General features: G+C 42.1%; 1 protein-coding gene across 5 annotated transcripts in view; it reads right to left on the bottom strand.

Annotated features, from left to right (window-relative positions):
• Positions 1 to 3,824: 3,824 nt before the first annotated feature.
• LOC146629228 (disabled homolog 2-interacting protein-like) overlaps positions 3,825 to 20,393 on the bottom strand; it is a 173,372-nt gene continuing 156,803 nt past the window's right edge. For all 5 annotated transcript variants that reach the window (XM_085359925.1, XM_085359926.1, XM_085359922.1 and 2 more), the window contains 5 exons: positions 19,089 to 19,965; positions 15,736 to 15,873; positions 8,723 to 8,925; positions 8,532 to 8,619; positions 3,825 to 6,811 (listed from right to left, as the gene is read on the bottom strand). In XM_085359925.1, coding sequence (XP_085216051.1) covers positions 6,644 to 6,811; positions 8,532 to 8,619; positions 8,723 to 8,925; positions 15,736 to 15,873; positions 19,089 to 19,965 — 1,474 coding nt within the window. In that variant the 3' untranslated portion in view covers positions 3,825 to 6,643. The remainder of the gene's footprint in view (positions 6,812 to 8,531; positions 8,620 to 8,722; positions 8,926 to 15,735; positions 15,874 to 19,088; positions 19,966 to 20,393) is intronic.

Below are 20,393 nucleotides of genomic sequence, written 5' to 3'. Positions count from 1 at the left end.
GCTCATAGCTCTTTGGGAATCACTTTGTTGGTGAAACAGTACTATTTTAAGTCTGTCAAACTGTATTATCTTTGGCAATTTTCAGTATGTTGCGCTAATTAGCTAGGAAATCCCAACCATTAGCATAGGGTATGGTTAGGTTGCCAGATGATTGTGAGGAACACAGAAAGACACCAGTTTAGCTCAATGTGCATGTCTTTGGACTGTGGCAAAGAGCCAGGTACTGGAGAGAACCCCACAGACGCAGGGAGAACTCCACACAGAAAAGCCCCAGCTGGTTGCTGGATTCAGGATCTTCCACGAGCTCCTAGCTGTGATTTTCAAAATTAAAGTTATTATGAATACAGAAAAATCTGGGCAGATTTTGATCCACTGTGCAATATCCAGGAAGTGTCTGTTTTTTTTTTTTTTGATGAAGCATTTTAGTTAGATCAAAACTGGATTGAAGGGGAAATGATGTATGCACTCCGCATTGGACGGGAAACCATCTCATCTGAAGCAGGTGACTGTGTTTTTTCAACTTTTGGTATCTTTGAATCCTGAATCTGACCACTGGGCACCGGTAAGGCTAGTCATTAGTAGATGGACCGATCCGATATTACCTATCGGTATCGGTCCGATACTGACCCAAATTACTGGATCGGATATCGGCGAGAAATAAAAAATGTAATCCGATCCATTAAATATCAATAAAGGACCTCACAAAACTTGCTACACAGCGTAACTCGGCTCATAACTGTAGCACGTGATAGAGCAGCTGTGTGTATTTGTAGCGTAGCTACCAAACCAGCATTTCATCTCAGAGAAAGTGATCCCAGAGAGAAGTAAAGTAAGTGTATAACATCATCTCTGAATGTCTGTAAAGCATTCCCATGTTAAGCTTAACAACAGACATGTGGAGCGACTGCCTCTTCTCTCTCTCTCTCTCTCTCCTGCTGCTACTTCAATCGTGAAACTGCTTAATGATCAGCTGATCGGCTTTTCTGTCGTGAGTCCGTCTCTCTTCTTTGTTTTTGGCCCATTTTGCACCAGAAAGAGGAAACCAGCGGCTGAACAACAGCAGCACATTTAACCTTGATAAGCTGTTGTTAGAATTTATTTAATATTACTTTCTACACCAGGATCATTTTCTGCGTAGCTGACGGCTGGTAACTGTGCAGGGGCGGATCTAGCAAAGTTTAGCCAGGGGGGCCGATAGGGCATTAACAGGGAAAAGGGGACACAAAGACATACTTTTCTTTCTTATTCTCATTTAAAATGTCTAGCTTTTAATAAATAATTATCTGACACCCAAAGTTTTAATCTGATGTATAGAAGTCCATTACTGTATATAGTAACTGTTAAGTCTAATATACCCTAGTAAGCTATAGTACTTTTTCCTTTGTGAAAGTACCATCTGTGAATTCTGCAATTCTGTTGAAGAAAGATGTTGAATCTATTTAATTATTCTTGAAAAATAAGTTATTTCTGTGCATTTTTCCCCCCTGCATCAAATTAAATTTGATTAGATCGATTAAGCATCATGAGGTGGAGGGTGGGGGGTGGTTCCCTATTTTTTTTTTTGCTGGGAGTTTGCAACCCTATTAGTTAGGTTGCTTAATATTTCTGCTAAGTACTCTTTAAAATACCAGAATAGGGAGGATGGTGCAGGTTTAAGTTTATTAGATTGATCAGTGTTGCTGAACTATGACATATTTTGGACACAGTGTATTTTTTACATACAGGTATAACAGAATAGCTTTAGTGTTGTTATTTATTTAAACTTGGGTATAAACTTATACAAAATGCAGCAAGATATTAAAAAAACGTTTTGATTAAAAAAAACACTATATCGGATTCATATCGGTATCGGACATAAAAAAAAGTGGTATCGTGCCATCTCTAGTTATTAGTAGTAATAATGCTTTTTTTTGTAGTTTAGAGTTTTTAGAAGCCTGACATGCTAAACATGTGCCTTTGCTGCAGGGAGACACTTGTTCCACTTGGGCAAAGAAATAAGTGAGCTTCACAGAGAACAAGAAGGCCTTTCCTGTAAAACACACCAGTTCGTGTGGTTGGCTGTTACAAATAAACCTAATACAATTTGAATATTTTCAAAGTACATTTCTATTTTCTTTCTGTTGCACTTAGAACAGTTATGAGGGTTTTTTTTAAAAAATATAATTTTCAGCTCACTTTACAGGAATTTCAACAAAATTGCTACAAGCTTCAGGCCTGTTTTAATTTTTTACCCGATGTGGGGAATGACAATCAGGCAGTATGTAGGTCAGACTTGCTGAGCGAAACAGACACTACTTAAACTGTACTTCCACAAAAAAAAGCTGCCTTTGCCTTTGGACCCTGCTACTGAGCATATGTTCTCTCTAGCTGTTTGTCATCTATCACAGCCTGCCTGAGTATTTAATGAACACGTGATTCATCTGTTACACTGTCAAACTAAGCTCCATTTATTCTATCAGAGAAGCAGAATAAGTGTGATGGATACCAGCACGTGTGAGGCGATGAGACAAAAGACAGAAAGGCACACGATTTTAAAATAGCTAAATAAAACTTTAATAGGTCTAGTTGCAAATGTACATAAATTGCACAGCCACATTTTGTCAACACAAACTCCTCTGTACATTATTGTTTTGTCACTGTCGTCAAAGGAAGCAGAATCCAGCAAATACTTTATACTTTCAACATACTTACAAAAGTATTTTCTACAAGATAATAGAAAACATACAACATCTCTTACTTTATTTATAGCTTTATATTTCAATTCATCTTTAGTCGGATTGGCTGAACTGTGTGTGAAGAGAGACCTCATGGTTTCCTGATTTATAAAAGTAGACCATAAAAAAAACAAAACAACAACAACAAAAAACCAACACAAAACAAAACTGAAACATGAGGAGTCGAATTATAAACCAAAAACTGCAATGCCTCTTCTACTTGTATCTGTTTAAGAAGTACTGGTGGGATAAATGTGGCAAGGTTGTATCAGTGTAACTATTGTAAACTTCAAAGTGAGACTATGTGACTTTCATAGTTTAACAGCTACAGGTAAACTGCTAAAATACGTTTGTTTGTTTTTTTGCTAAAAAGCATGAGCTATTTCTTAATTCAGAATAGCTAATGCTATTAAGCTAGTTACTGGTACATATCTTACTAGTTGCTAAAATGCTAAGCTACATACTATATTTTTTAACACCAAAATTCCAAATAATTTGGTCAAATAACAAATATCCCTCAACTTCATGGTGATTTAGTGCCAGTGCAAAGCTACTGATCAGTACGGTACCTTTTTTGTAAAACTGACCTGCAAACATTAGCTAATTGTAATCTTGTGTGTTATATCTTTTATATATGCTAATGCCCAAACCTATGAAAGAAAAACTGTATCAAAGTTATTCTTAGTTACTCTATAAAATCTGCCTTAATGACATATTATCAAATTTATTTTTTTCCCTTTAATGGGCTCCATGTAAAGTAATTAGCCAAATAGTAGAGTTTTAAACAGTCGAGCATTTAGCAGAAATGCTAAGCTATCGAGCGCAACAGTGTCGCCCATGATTTTAATGGCTCTGGTTCCAGAAGTGAATTCCCATTCATTTTCTCCAGTGATGTTTCAGGAAATCCTTATATGAAGAGTTTTAAGCCTTGAACCAAGCCATATAACTGTAAAAAGATGATGTGGCTCAAAAAACACTGTAAAAGACTGACTGTACATAGTTACTTTTAAGAGTGAAAGAACTCCCAAATCTCCGCTTCCCCATCAAAGAGCTTTAAAAAAAAAAAACAAAAAACAAAAAAAAAAAAAAAACAACTAAAAAACAATTTGATCCTTCTTCCTTCCTTGATGGATAATACTTATTGGGTTATGATATATCTCATAATCAAAATCTCTGAGGAGAATATGAATGAGATTCTTACTTCCAGAACCCCACTGTTGACCTCTGTACTAACAGTAACACCAGTGCACCAGTCTGAAAACAGACTCACTAATGTGCCTTTAACCGTAAAATGTGCCAAAAAATTTGCTAATGGTACCAAACAGTCAGCAAATGCTACCAATGAAAACAGTACGCAGCGTATTTATTGCTATCTAAATTGAAGAGCTGTTTCTACTTGTCAAAGTGACACAGTCTGACTTTCACCTATGCAGATATTTCTACAGGCAGTTAGACGTCGGGTGAGACGTGAAAGGTCGTGTGAACTCATCAGTCTGAGGCAATTTGTTCTGGTTCAGAGAAGGAGGGGTCACATCGTTGAGAATCTCATACAAAATGTTGTGAATTCGCCATATCATAAAAATCCCTTACTTCAATTTTAAACTTTGCCACATTTTTAATCACCTGAAAAAACAACAACCAAAAAAAAAAAAAAGCTAATTACAAACATCAACCACTGAACGTAAAAGTGCATAGAGCTAGACTGATGAGAAATACAGGATTGTGCTTTTGAATCTCGAGACTGGACTCGACTTGGCCTGTAACCAATGAAGAAGTACATCCCAAGAGTCAAACTCCTACTTATTTTTTTTTTTTTGGCTAGCAATAACACACTCTAAATACAAAAGAAACCAACAACTTTAAACAGAGAACACTGAAAGGTTAAATTTGATTGTATAGTTCTACCCAATGAGGACAGATGACTTGACTGAGCTGTTTCATATTTACAGTATCCATAATGGTACAGCAGAGTCTGAGCACAAGATACATTTACAAAAAGCTCTGTTAACATTAGGTAAAAATAGTGTGAGCATTTTATTTACACTATCCCAGGCTGCCCAGCCTTTTAATACACTCAGTTACACATCATATATTCACGTCATGTCTGAAAAAAGCCTCTCGTCATCATCATCATCACCATCATCATCGTTCAGCTAGCAATCAGAGAAAACAAATGGTGACGCTACTATTGGCTATAGAGCAAGGATGAAGCATGCGCGGCCTCACGCTTGATGTATAGTTTGTTACAGAGTGAGAAAAACAGCTACAAAAATATCCAAAATACAGAGATGGTTGGGATGGATGGAGGGATTAAAAGGACCAAACCCTGTGTTAAGACCAACTGTGAGTTAGCATCTTCACATTCAGAAGAACAAGATAAAGAAAGGTGGGAGTAAGAGGGGGGAGAAGGAAAAAAAAAAAAAAGCGAGACAACGATGATGTCACTGGGATCACAGTTTGGATGCAGCATACTTCATAACCACGGACAAATAAAGCATCGAGAGCGCAAAAAATGTCAGGACTGGGGGTGTAGGGGGCGCGCCTTGTAACGGCTCATCAGTCCAGTGTATAGTATGAGCGAGCGCGTTTAAGCGCATCTCTCAATAGCTCTTGTGCAACTAGAGAAAATCAGAAAAAGACCACGCACAGAACTCGTGATTGATAATCTTTGCCTTCAAGAGCAGCGATGAGCACCGGGTGAGACCAGATCGCTCCCGTCTCTCGCGCCGTATGTAAAGGGTTACGCGTCGTGGGATTACTCTGAAGGACGACCGAGGTGCTCGTGACTGCTCGGCAGCGTGGCCTCCCTCTCTCCAGGGCTCCAAAGCAAGCTACACGCGACAGTCTTTCCATCGGAAGAGAAGAAAAATAAAACTCGGAAATAAAGGGCTGCTTTTATATTTGAGATTATCAAATATAGGTATATGTGTGTATAATCTATAGAAGGAAAAAAAACTGCATACATCTATTTAAAATTTCATGAATATAGTATCACATAGAATTCATTTAGTTAAGTGTTTATAATACATCTGTAACACGTTTGTTTCTTTACAAATCCACAGTATGAGTTGTGCCAGTATAACTTTTTTTTTTGTTTGTTTTTTTGCAGAAAAAAAGCTGCTGGGGAGATGTGGGAGAAAGTCGAGGTGTGTTCCTTACTTAAGGCCTTTCATGTACCAATAGCTGTTCGCAAAGTGCACTACGTAGGGAAAGGAGGGGGGTGGGGAGGGGGTTGGTCAGGGGATGCTCAGGAACACACACTCGGCAGCGGAAAGGGAAACGTAGATTGTTTTGGATTAAAAATATCAATTTTCTTTTAATAAGCTCTTATTTGGTTCTTTAAAATAAAGCACTAGTAAAATCCTCTCGAGAAACTAAAGTGATAATCCTCAGTACGTGCTGTTGGTTTTGAAGTGGATCCACCTGGTCATCAAGAAGGACGAGAAGAAGAACGAGAGAGGAGGGTTGCGAGGGTGATCGTGTCTGGCGGTCGTCACTGTGTTTGGGTATATAGTGGTTCGTCCCAGGCTTTGACAGCGGCGTGAATTGTCCCAGCAAACTACGTGCGTCCATTGGCAAACAGCTTCGAGTTCTATATATACACACAAGCTCCGCCCCACCTCCTCTGGCCATCACCCTCATAAATGAAGGCCGTCTGGTGATCTGTCCGTCAGCGTTGAAGTTCTGCCTTTTCTGGCTGGCCCCTCAAAAGAGTGGCGCCCTCACTCCTACACTGTCTCCAACAAAACAAAACAAAAGAAAAAAAGGAAACGTCTGGCTTATAAAACAGACTCACGCACGCACACGCCTGCAGTCTCGCAGTCTTTCAAACAGACATGCATCCACGTATGCACGTAGACATCCACGCGCTGAACAGCTGTACACGCTCGGGCGGTCAACTCTCGCTCGGGGCAGACGCCGGGTCTTTCTTAGCAGTTGCTGCTGTTCCTAAATTCTCCGTTTTCCGTGATCTGCAGTTTGGTGGGGTTGGTGGGGGAGATGCCGTTGCGCGTCTGCATGTTGTAGCGCTCCTTCAGCTGGCTGAGAGCGCTCATCAGACGGGCGTTGGCAGCATCCAGTGATGCTATGCGCTTCTCCTGTGAATGCACATGAACACAGTAAGACCCGGGAAAAAATTCCAATATTACAGCTTCCTCATCAGTTGGAGGAGAAACGTGACGTTCTTATTCGTCCCCATCCTAACCTGCTGATATCTGCTCTACAACCAAGCTTTGTTAATGTCATGAGCTTGTTTTAAATGAGCGGTAAAGTGAAGCTGACACTGATGTGCAAACAAACTGCAAACTAACTGTCATGTTTATATTTTATTAAGGTTTAGGGTTAGATTGACATGGGTGTGGCTGCTTTGAGTGACAGCTACGTGCTAACTAGGCTGCTAACTGTCTGCGTAGGCTTCCCATCTGGATCGAGGCGCTTTATATTTTAAGGTAAAGACACCAAAATAACAGAAAATCCCAACAATCAGGTTACACCCTGTGAGAATGCATTTGGCAACAGTTGGAAGGAAAAAACTCCCTTTTAACAGGAAGAAACCGCTGACAGACCCAGGCTTGGGGAGGGGCAGCCGTCTGTGGCGACCAGTTGGGGCTGAGGGGAGGAAGACTGGCTATAAAGACCAAGACTGTCATTCAGTTTTAGTAGAAATTTTTTAGTTTGGTTTTTTGTATGCTATTAAGCATTTATTAGCATGTGTTTGTGTTGTGAAGCTGAAGACTATGGATGCAGCTTGCTAACTAAACTAGCATTGACTAACACCCTCGTCTATAAATATGGTGGTCTTTGGCTCCAAAAGACCAACCTGCCAGCAGCCAAATACGCTAATGCTGCTAGAGGCTTTAAAACACAAATCCACAAACCAGTGGGTAGAATCACTGTGATTATGTCCATCTTTTACATACAGTCTTTTGTTGTAAATGGCTAATTACAAACACGCCCCGTTCACGAGGCCTGACTGATCTCCTGTGGTGAAGTTTTAAGTGTACTCTGTGTAGTTTAACGCAGATAAAAACTGCATTTTAAAAAATACATCAACTTCCTGTCCCGGTCCACTAAAGCAGTCTTCACTCCCCGTCTTTGCAATGACCTTTTTTATTTGCCTTCTATCTGCGCTTGTGTACCGAGGCTGACAATTCATTGCCTTACTGCAGCGCACGTGTTTGTAGATGCAAACTCTCATTACTGTGTGTGTGACAGAGATTATTTGCCAATGCATGTTTGCGTCTGTGTAAACATCAGTTGCATTTCTTTGTCAAAGACGCTGTGAAACACCTAAGCTACAAAGATGCAGATTTGCTCTTAATTGTGTGCTGGTGTTTGCACTTACAGCTCTAACACACACACAAGCAGGACGGTTTAATCCTTTTATACAGCCGGTAAAATTCATACCTGCACAATCATTCTCTGGTGACAGTTACAAACCCAACGACAAACATTCAAAATTCCTTAAAAATGCTCAAAAAGAACAGTTTTTCTTTTAAGTTAGATTTTCATGCAATTTTACACAAATATGAACCACTGTGGATTATAGAGGTGCTACATGCTGACAGACAACCAGATAAGACACTTTTGTTTTATAAGGAGGAGTGGGAGGGAGCTGAGAAATTCTGCTCAGCCATCCAAGCTTGTCAATGCCACAGCTAGACAGCTATGAATTAAACATCTCTTTGTATTTCAGTGACCCTTTGTTTCCTCATGTAGGAGAAGCAAGTGACAGCACATACAAATTTAAAACGCGCAGATGAAAAGTATCCACAAAGCCATACGCAGCCCGCGGTGGGGTCGCTACGGTGGACTGACCTGTGCGTCGATGATCTTCTGTTTAGAGTCTACCACCGCCTGCATGTCAGAATGATCCTTCTTCAGCTCCTCCTCCACCGACATTAACCTGGGAAGATAAACAAAGACAGGGCAGAGTTAGAGGGGCTGTGAAACGCTGCATCCCAAAATACATCTCAGCAAATCTGCCTCTTCTTCCTCTTTTCCCCTGCCTGCTGATGATGCTCTTCATCTGGAGGTCTTTGTCGTCCTGCTGTCTGCGCAAGCGCTCCTCTGACTCCTCCAGCCGGGCCTGGTACTCCATCAGCACCTTCTGGGCCTGCTCGTCCTGACCCTTCAGACGGGCCTCGTACTCCTCCAGCTTCTGCACCGACGCCCGCAGTTTCTCTTGCAGCACCGCGATCTCCTGCTGGTACTGAACAGAGAAGCGGAGCGTTGAGGACACTCTCATCATCGCGTTTTGTTATCAACGTTATCATCAGCCCTAGCAGCGGGGTCCCCTTCTTCATTACCACGAGACGAGAACAAAAAACGGCAATCTCTCAATCAGACCTGGGACTGTGCTGCTTTGTGTTTGAGATGGAGTATAATTTTGGTCTAGAGGGAATTACTGTGGGACATTTTATATGGAATGTCATGATAGCACATTGAAAAACACTGACTGACATCACGGTGCATTTGAGGAGCCCAGTTAAGCTTTTATTGCCCCCCAAAATACTAAGTGGTGTTAGAAGGTTTCCAAAGGCAGCCTCTGTTCTGGATCTGAAACCAATGACCTACTGAGACATGTAACTGGCAAAAAGAAAGAAAAATCAAAGCAAGAGAGAAGGGAGGAAAAAGGGAATTTTGAATAAAGAGGAGGTGATAAGAAAAGGATGCAACCAGTGAAGCAGAGACTTCTCTTCAGCAAGTAGACTGCATATAAAAGACAGATGTAGCCACCATGACATCATATAGCTCTGAAACTTTTTCATAAAATTAACAGTGGGCTGTAAGCCCGTTTTCCCATACACTTATTTTTAAAATCAGACATGCTCAAAGTGGGATTCGCCCCCTGCTGGCGATTAGAAAGATTGCAGTTTTAAGGCTTATATTGGCTTTAAGACTCAGCAGCTATGGCCATCTTTAATACACAGCCTATGCGTCAGAGAAAAGGAAACAAGTAGAGGAATCAAACATTTTTTGATGTCTAAACAGTCTAAAGCTGGGGTGGGCAACATTTTTGGCAACCTGCTAGTGACTAATTCTTGGACTTGCATCCAGTCGTTTTTGCCTAATGATTGCCGGTTGCCAAGGCAGTCACCAACCAGTCTTTAAGCCTGTGCGCTTAAAACATCAAAGATCACACATTGAGAAACCAACTACAAACACGACCTAAACCTGTGGACAGAACCTCCGACATTGCCATTCCTCAAGCCTCACTGCTAATTTATAATAATATAATTTTATTTATATTATGCCGTATCACAACAATAGTCGCCTTGTTCATATTATAAGGAAAGGCCCTACAATAATAAAGAGAAACCCCTCAATCAGATGAACCCCTATGTGCAAGCACAATCAGATCCAATTACAAAGCGAGGACTTCGCTCACTCTGTACCCGTTCACTCTTATTTACCCATGTCACACTACTGCTTTCCATGGGGATATTTTCCCCATCAGCCCTCTTGTTCCCAGCAGTACGAGTGACCTCCATAGATTCATCGGCTGCTCTACCCTTTTTCCACTTCTCTCTCCATCTCTGATATCCCAGATGTTCTTGTCACTAGATCCCCTGAGAACAAATGACATCTGCTGTATCTGAAGTTCCTTTGTTCTGTCCTCGGTCCCTGCACTGGTCTGCTTCAAATGCAGCAAACATCGACCCAATGTTTTCCTTATGCTGTCTTCTTACCGGCGTTCTCGCTTTCCATCGAACCCAAAGAAAATCAAGCAGCTGTAGCAGCTGTCAAACCTTTTCTGCTATCCACAGAAAAAAAAGAAAAAAATCACCACCTTTCATCATCCTCTTCTCTCTCTGTATGTGTCGAAAGGGTTAGAACATTTGTTCAAGCAGCTATTTTGACACGTAATGTTTTGTTTTTGAATATTTATCGCCATGAAGATTTTACTAAAATATAACCCTGTGCCTTTGCAACGCAAAGCGCCGCTAAATATTGATGCATTTCAGCCAAAGACACAAAGAAGATCTGACTTATTTCAGTCATACTGTCTCCCTTTGCAGATGTGCATCTGATATTCAAGCAGGCTAAAAAAAATTAACACATATGAATATTGATAACACAGACCAGAAGAAGAGAGAGCTCGGGAAACAAAGGCGATCTGGACAGATGCATCTGTGCAAGTGTTGTCCTGATGTTACGCCTGATGGCATTCCTGGGTTATATTTCTATTATTGCTGACATCCGTGTAGCTCTCACAGGACAGTTAAGTCAAAATAGAAGCCCAACGGAAAACACTGGAAGGAGGTTTGTTCAATTTTGTGGTTTTTAGACTAACCAGCATAGTTAAAAACCAAGAGTCTGTTTTTGTAGGAGGTTTCTTCCTGTTAAAAGGGAGTTTTTCCTTCCCACTGTCGCCAAGTGCTTGCTCATAGAGGGTCATCTGATTGTTGGGGTCCTCTCTGTATCTTTATCTTGCAATATAAAGTGGGAATCACTGTGTTGGTGCAAAAAAATTCCATTTGTATCGTCTTTGGCATTTCATGTAGATTAAACTGAAGAAATTGGAACAAAATGATGTGTTTTTGCAACAGGCTGCGTATTTATGCTTGAATGAGTCATAGGTCAGTTTGGAAGCAAAATATAAACAAGTGACGGATGCCTCAAGACTTCTGCACGCGACTGTATAGAGATTCTCGGATGACTCTGCCATTGTGGGCTGTATCAGGGATGGACAGGAGGAGTACAGGAGTGTGGTGGACAGCTTTGTCGAGTGGTATGAGCTAAATCACCTACAACTTAACATCACAAAGACAAAAGAACTGATTATGGACTTTAGGAAGCAGGCTCCTCCTCCTAACCCTGTCACCATAAGAGGGGCTGATGTGGAGATCGTTGAGGACTACCGGTACCTGGGGGTACGCTTGGACTGTAAACTATCACTCGGTGTTGGAGAGCGTCGTGTTCTTTGCAGCTGTGTGCTGGGGAAGTGGGGTGAAGACAGCTGATGCCAACAGGCTGAACAAACTGATTAAAAAGGCTGGTTCTGTCCTGGGTGTCAGACTTGAGAACCTGGAGGTGGTGTCTGAAAGGAGAATGCTAAAAAAGCTTCTTTCTATCATGGACAACCCCTCCCACCCCATGCATGCCCCCATGGTGGACCATCGGAGCAAACGCAGCCAAAGCCTCATTGCCCCGAAATGCAGAACTGACCGCCACAGTAAATCCTTTGTACCAGTGGCAATAAGACTGTATAACTCTTCCTCACTCTGTAGGTGATTTTCCTGAGACTATTACCAATGTTATTCTGTTCCCTTTCAGACTGTGCACCACTAGCACTTTATATAGCCTCTGTAGGAATTATATCTCACTTATCTTAACTGCACTACTGTATAGCTCTGTGTAAATAATCATTCTGTACATACGATAATTTTTAACCCTACAACTGTTTACAACTTGCACAGTTCCCATTTCTGTATAGCTGTATATCTCAGATTTCTGTAAAGTTATTTATTTCATATTCTGTATAGTTTTTCATATTTATATCCTGTTCATATCCTGTACATAGCTTGTACTCACTACAGCCTGTACATACTTATAGTTATAGAATATTCACAACATACTTCATACCGTGTACATTATAACATACCATAATAGACCCATTTCTGTAATATACTCACATATCTATATTATTGCTAATATATATTGTAATATATCTATATCACTAAAGCACTTCTGGATGGATGCAAACTGCATTTCGTTGCCCTGTACCTGTGCATGTGCAATGACAATAAAGTTGAATTCTAATTCTAATTCTAATTCAATATTACCCAACAGTACCTTACTGAATATTTGTTTCATCCCCCATCATATGCTGCTACTCCCTTTATTCTATTGCACAATACTTTGTCACTTTGTAGAATCGCCTGCACTGACAGTTAAGTTATTTATTCACCAGGATATAGTTATATATATTACTTCGTTAGAGTTATTTGATACTATGTCTTGCACTATCCTACTGTATATTACTGTATACTACTATTCTTACTGTATATATTGTATATCTTATTCATCTGTTCCTCTGTCTCTCCTGCTGCTTTGAGCATGTACATGACAAAAGAATTTCCCTCGGGATAAATAAAGTTATTCTTATTCTTATAGCATGTGAAACTTTAAATCTACATTTTTCGACCAAGCTGATGTTCTAACCTACTTTTCCTTCTGTGTCAAAATCATTTTCAGGTGCTGGGGGGAGTGAGCATTGAGTGATCCTAACAGGAGAGATTCATTAATCAAATTGATTAGATACTCACACTACTAACTAGATTGCCAGGATACCGTTGACACAAATTAAATTAACCATCGAGAACAAAATGAGCACAAAATGTAAACGTATCTGTTATATTGAAACACACACTGTGCAGGTAGTCAGCAAACGCTCTATTTAAGTAAAAATACACGTAGCATTTATTTTTTACATGGGTCTATTATGTCCGTATAGTGAAGACTGTATAGACCATTAGCTGCAGGAGCGTCTAAGCCACTCTCGAACGATTCCTGTCTTGTTAGCGGCTCTGCTATTTTAAGGTGGCTGTGGCTTTCTTTGTTAACACTGAAGTTATTGCCTTCTTTGGTCGCTCTCCCTGCCGGGGCTGCTGGCTTCCATAACGCACGAGCTACGCCGGAATGACAGGTTTGTATTCATCATGGATTTACAAAAAAATACATAAAGAAAAAGAAAAAAGAAGAAGGGTGGGTGGGACATGCGACAAGCCAACCAAAGAATGGAAGCTGAGAGTGAACGGCTGTAAAGGTAGCTCAGCAGAGAAGCAGCGAACATAGGCAGAGGAAGCAGCAAAAAGCCTCTTTATGTCCCCGTCTCTCACACCGATGCAAGCACACACAAGCTGCAAGACGTCTGTGTGGATGCTGCATGTGGATACACACACATGCACACGGACACACCTGGTTTGGACAATAAGGGGATTGTCCAAAGGATTAAGGGGACATTTTTTTGGTTTTTTCTGGAGGTGAAGGGAGATTTTAACTCTCACACACACTTCATTTCTAGTTATTTTTAAAGTTTAGCTTTTTAAATGTGACAGAACTGCATAATAATATATACTCTAATTAGAGATGGCACGATACCACTTTTTTATGTCCGATACCGATACCGATATCATAAATTTGGATATCTGCCGATACCGATATGAATCCGATATAGTGTGTTTTAATCAACAAAACTGTTTTTTTTTTAAATATCTTGCTGCATTTTGTATAAGTTCATACTCAAGTTTAAAACAACAACTACACTAAAGCTATTCTGTTATACCTGTATGCAAAAAAAAATATTTCATAGTTCAGCAATACTGATCAATCTAATAAACTTAAACCTACACCATCCTCCCTATTCTGGTATTTTAAAGAGTACTTAGCATAAATATTAAGCAACCTAACTAATAGGGTTCCAACTCCCAGCAACAACAAAAATAAATAAATAAAAAATAGGGAACCACCCCTCACGCTCCACCTCATGATGCTTAATCGACGTAATCAACCTTAATTTGATGCAGTGTGGAAAAAAATGCACAGAAATCAATTATTTTTCAAGAAATATTAAATAGATTCAACATCTTTCTTCAACAGAATTGCAGACTGCACAGATGGTACCTTCCCAAAGGAAAAAGTACTATAGCTTACTAGGGTATATATATTAGACTTAATAGTTACTATATACAGTAATTGACTTCTATTCATTTTACATCAAATTAAAACTTTGGGTGTCAGATAATTATTTATTAAAAGCTAGACATTTTAAATGAGAATAAGAAAGAAAAGTATGTCTTTGTGCCCCCTTTTCCCTGTTCATGCCCTATCGGCCCCCCTGGCTAAACTTTGCTAGATCCGCCCCTGCACAGTTACCAGCGTCAGCTACGTAGAAAAAGATCCTCGAGTAGAAAGTAATATTAAATAAATTCTAACAACAGCTGATCAAGCTTAAACGTGCTGCTGTTGTTCAGCCGCTGGTTTCCTCTTTCTGGTGCAAAGTGGGCCAAAAGCAAACTAGAGACACGGACTCGCGACAGAAAAGCCGATCAGCTGATCGTTAAGCAGTTTCATGATTGAAGTAGCAGCCGGAGAGCGAGAGGCAGTCGCTTGTTAAGCTTAACGCAGGAATGCTTTACATTCAGAGATGGACTTACACACTTGCTTTACTTCTCTCGGGAAAACTTTGTCGGAGATGAAATGCCAGGTTGCTAGCGAAGCTCCAAATGCTATCCAGACCACCACAGGTCCCGCATGCCACAGCTGCTCTATCAGTGATGCATACTGCTCCGACGTGCTAACGTTCTGAGGTGAGTTACGGCGTGTTGCAAGTTTTGTGAGGTGCTTTCGTGATATTTAATGGATCGGATTACATTTTTTTATTTTTCTCCGATATCCGATCCAGTAATTTAGGTCAGTATCGGACCGATACCGATACGTAATATCGGATCGGTCCATCTCTAACTCTAATATTCACAGCTTTTCGGATTTTACTAAAAAGCCTAACGCATTCATCAAGAAAATGAGATTAATGAAGCCGCTGCTGTCAGCACTGGAGCTTGTTGATATTCTTGCCTGCTATATTTAGCTTCACAATTATTTGCTCATGATAACTACCTCCTGCTGTAGCTATGATTTTCCCGCAGCTGCATAAATGTCCAAAAACATCGCAGATAAACAGCTGGACTATCACCAAAAAGTCAGTTTTTTTCAATTGTATTATTTTGCACAAAATGAAGCCATTTCCCTTACTTTTATGTTGGAAATATGCACACTGTGGCTTTTTGCTGTGACAATTTGGCTCAGAGACAAGGGCAAAGTTTAAATAAGAAAATAAAACCCCCAAAATAAAGAAAAAAAATCGTGAGGTAATTGAGTGTAGAAGGGGGGCTTTTCAGGAAGGGAAGTGTGTGTGAGTGATAAAGAAAAGAAAGGACAGTTCAGTGGGGGGTGTCAGGGCTGAAGGTTGTGGTGGTTTGTGAAAAAGGAGAGGGTAGGGGGTCGGATGGCAGGTTACCTTCTCCACCTGAGTTAGATCCTCTCTGTTTCTCAGTGACTCGGGCTCCATCCCCTCATGGTCTAAAAACTGCACATTCATATTCAATAGCCAGGCTGCTGTGCGGTCCAACGCACTGGGGTTCACTGGGGAGGGGGCCTAGTAAAACCAACACAAAACACACACACACACATACACACACATACATGAGAGCAAGTGACGAGCAGGAGGGGAGAGGGGGAGGAGGGAGTTTGCAATATCACCACAGAAACAACAGAAAAAAAACAAAACAAAAAAAACAAAAGAAGCTTGAAATGCATCGACTCATCTGGACTGAAAGCAGCAGGTGGAATGGATACAGGCTCACGCAAACCTGTAGCACACGCTCTCTGAAGCAGGTTTTTAAACACGTGGGAGTGAGAGCAGCTATAGTGTCACACTGGCAGCAAGGGAAAGTAAACACTGTAAGATTCAATACCTGCGCCGAAATCTACCTTGAGGCAAAGGCTAGCAGTCATGTAACATTACTATCTGCTGAGGTTTTTTGTTTGTTGTTGCTTTTTTAAAAAAAAAAAAATAATAATTTTAGTCAGACACTCATTTGCATTTAAGCAGTTTGAGAGAAAACGTATCTGAATTAAACACGTCAAACTGCACATATTTATACATGTGATGTGAGTGAAACTTTACTAAGCTGTTGGCTTTCGTGTTCTCATTAATGATTCTTCACTATACTGTCCCACAGTAGCAGTAGCAACAAAACATCTACCGTAATTGTCGGGCTATAAGCCGCTACTTTTTGCACAAGCTTTGAACCCTGCGGCTTTTAGTCAGGTGCGGCTTTTCTATGGATTGTCCATGATTTTTGTCATATCGTAAGACGATTTGTTTTGTTTGTTCCGCTGTTGTACGGCACTACGTTGCCTGGCGGAAGGATCGGGGTTCAAGAGTGGTATGTTAGTCACATGTCCGTCCGCCAGGCAACGTAGTGCCGTACGAAGTAGCGCGAAAAACAAACTTCAAAGTAGCGCTACGCGTTCAGCGGGAGTCGTGGATGATGAGCGGCGATAAACTTGCAAAAAGCAAGTTATGCCCAACTCCACCGGTGGATTCTGACAGCGTGGAAAAGTGTGAAAACATCCACGATCACCAACGGATTTTGAAGGGCTGGACTGCTGCATGATGGAGAGGAGGACACCGCCACGGCCCTTCTTAGGGTGTTCGACTCTGACACTGACAACGAGGATTTCTTTGGTTTTGAAAGTGACAACGAAGGAGAGAAGCGGAGAGTGGATGACGAAGCCATCCTGAGCCTGTTAGTATCCGACACTGGAGAAGAGGACTTTGGTGGTTTTAGTGCGCAGGAAGAAGAGAAAGATGGTGAATGACTGACTTTTCTTCTTGTTAAAGCCGTGTCACTGCACCTGAGCCTAAAAGGTAGGCCGAATCTATTTTCCTGGTGTGCTATAGGTTACTGTTATGTACTACATGTGCAAATATGTACCCATAACTTGTTTTTCAAAAATATTAATAAAAGGGGTGTGTCTCCAAACAGCCATCTCTTTCCTGACAATTCCCTTTGTGCATATTCTCTTACATATGATAAGTCAACATTGAAACACCTGCGGCTTTTAGTCAGGTGCGGCTAATGTATGTACAAAACAGGATTTTCCCCTGATTTTAGCTTGTGCGGCTAATATTCAGGTGCGCTTTGTAGTCCGGGAAATACGGTAATGTTATTATAAACTGTGCAGTCCATTTTCAGATATTTAGCATGGCTAAGGAAAGAAAAACATAAGGATTCATCTTTTGGTGCCATGTGTGTAAAAGTCAGATAATTGAGGAACACAGATCAGGCATAACGTTGTGACCACTGACGGGTGACATGAATAACACTGATTATGTCTTCATCATTTTGTTGATGTGTTAGCAGCAGAAAAAAATGGGCAAGCATGGGGACTGGGTGTTCCCAGTGTGCGGTGGTCAGTATCTATCAAAAGAGCTCCAGTGAAGGAACAGTGGTGATCCAGTGACACGGTCATGGGCGACCAAGGCTCACTGATGCGAGCATCAGAACTGGACCACGGAGCAATAAAAGAACATGGCCTGGTCTGATGAGTCAACATTTTCTTTTACATCCCCAGGTGAGTGTGCATCGCTTACCTGGGGAGACACCTGGCACCAGGATGCACTATGGGAAGAAGGCTAGCTGGAAGAGGCAGTGTGGGACACCTTGGGTCCTGCCATCCATGTGGATGTTACCACCTACCTAAGCACTGTTGCAGACCATGTGCACTCTTTCAGATGAATAATGCGCCCTCTACAAAGCAAAAATAGTTCAGGAACAACTTTGAGGCGTTGTCTTGGCCTCCAAAACCTCGCCCCAGAACTGGACAAAGAAGTATCCACAGAGGTCCCACCTCACAGTGTACGGGACTCAAAAGATCTGTTGCTAACATCTTGGTGCCAGATCCCACAGCACACCTTCAGGAGTCTAGAGGGGTGCAAGCTTTGAAGGGTCAGGGCTGTTTTGGGAGCAAAAAGTGGACATAATGCAGATGGTCATAATGTTATGCCTGATCGGTGTATTTATAGCTGGACCACAGTCGCAAAGTGACTGATAAATATTAGCATTCCTAGAGCTACACTCCCAGCCTGGAACTTAATGCATCAATCCATCAATCTACACACACTGGTATTAAAGTCGTCTTGCTTAATGATAGCTGTGAGTGAGCCCTCTACAAATTCAATTTGTTAGTTTTTGTTTTGCTGCTCTCATTAATTCAGTCAGTCTTGGGGCGATACTGTAGACTTTTAGCACACTGGGGAGAGCAAAGCATTACAGCTATTATGCAGATGTTCTCCCCTTCAGCCAGTTTGCCTGGGGCAAAAATTGATTAGTGTTTCTGATTACACCCCAAAGTCCTGACTTTCCAATAATGACTTTGCAATTTACTGTAACTGTTTGTATCCACGAGCTCTGTTTCCCGTTGTCTGGAGAGAGCACGTTTGAGCACATACTGCTCGTTAATAAGATACTAATTGTGCCTCCGCCACCCTCGTTCTCAACCCATTAAACGTAACCAGTAAAACAGTGGTGAGGTGATGAGCTGCCTGTATGCAAATTACTATTATTACATGCACAGTGACTATAGTTCATTAGGGCACAATGTGCAGCGTCTGCGAGCACCCACGCAGCCCGTTTTGACGTGCATGACATAAATGGGTGTTCTGTAACAGCAAATTTGTATATTACTGTAATTTAAAGTGATTAAATACAGTGAGGCAGCTATAGCTGGCTGTGCTGAAGATTGCTCACATGACCGAGTAGTTGTGCATTTTACGTTTGCAGCTCGCGCTGCATGCAGCGGTACCTGTTTGTGCTGAGCCCTCTGCTTGGTCTCAGGACTGTCGCCTTTGGAGGAGGAGGACTGCTGCCGTAATCGAGCCCCGCTGCCGGGCCAGTCGGGCGATGACGTCATCATGCTGCCGGAGGAGGGCCGGGGGTAGGGTCCGCTGTTGAGCGGATTCGGTGGGGTGCGGCCACGAGTAATGTTCTGAGGTGGCGGTTGGTCTATTCGCCTCTGTGGGCCGGCGCTGTTCTGCCTGGGGACGCCGGGCTGGTGCGGTGTTTCCGTGAGGGACAGCTGCCGGCGGTTGAACTCCCCAGAGCGCCTGGTGTACTCGTCCCCGCTGCTCCCCCCGCCCCCTCCGCCGTGGTTCAAGAAGGAGTGCTTGCCTCCTGCTGGCCCGTCCTCATTGTTGCTATGGGAACTCACCGAGCTGTGGCACTCTGAACCCGAGTCGTTCAGTCCCCTCGGGGACACGGGCAAGCAGGCCGCCATCTGGTAGACAGGGTTCTGGAAGGACAGCGGGGCTAGCAGCTGGGCGGGTCGGCCAGGAGTGCTTTCCGTGCCTGGGGTGGTGGGGGTCTGGCCTGGCCGCCTTATGGTGGGACCTCCGGGGATGTTGCCTTGTGAGGTTATGGCTGACCAGCCTGCCCCGGAAGCTGGGCCTTCACCCAGAGCATCTGAGGAGCCGGGAACTGTGCCACCATCCAGAATGCGGGGGTCCTGGAGGTCTACCATGGACAAGCTCTTGCTGCCATTGGCCATGCCCAGGTCTGGCTCATTCGTCTCAGAGTAGCTTGAACTGCGTGCAGGGGAAGGCTGGATAGCTGAGTTCCTTGTCACGAAGAACAGATCCTTATTTTCTGGTGTGGGTGATGGTAATCTAGTGAAGTCGACCAATCTGAAACAGAGGCACATCAGAAGCCATAACGATAACCATCCATCTACGTCAACATGAGGTCAAAAAGAGCAAAAATAAAATGTGTCTTAAAGTATCCACAAAAGTGGATCCAAGTGTTAAAATGGGCTAAAACCACCTAATCACAACAGACAAATGTAATGTAATCTAATCAAAGAGAATCCAATAAATCAATCTTTTAGGAAAACACGATTTGTTTCAGCCGTCCCCTCACATTTCTTCTGATAGCAGATGGAGGCTTCACTGCCAGAAGACCATTACCTTGACAGATGTGACTTATCTTCCAATAATCTCTATCATTCACATCACACTCCTCTCCTGCTCTCGGTGTCCTTCTCCCAGCGTTCCATTATCTTTCCCTCCCTTAACTCCTTTCTCCTCTTCATTCTGCTCATTCGCTCTCCTTTTCT

This window comes from Diplotaxodon limnothrissa, linkage group LG7 (genome assembly GCF_057381915.1).
Source record: "Diplotaxodon limnothrissa isolate DT_005_m linkage group LG7, D_limnothrissa_male_GT1.1, whole genome shotgun sequence".
In the NCBI taxonomy this organism is placed as follows: domain Eukaryota; kingdom Metazoa; phylum Chordata; class Actinopteri; order Cichliformes; family Cichlidae; genus Diplotaxodon; species Diplotaxodon limnothrissa.
The sequence above is the reverse complement of the archived record's forward strand: the minus strand, read 5'-3'. Positions and strand labels throughout refer to the sequence as shown.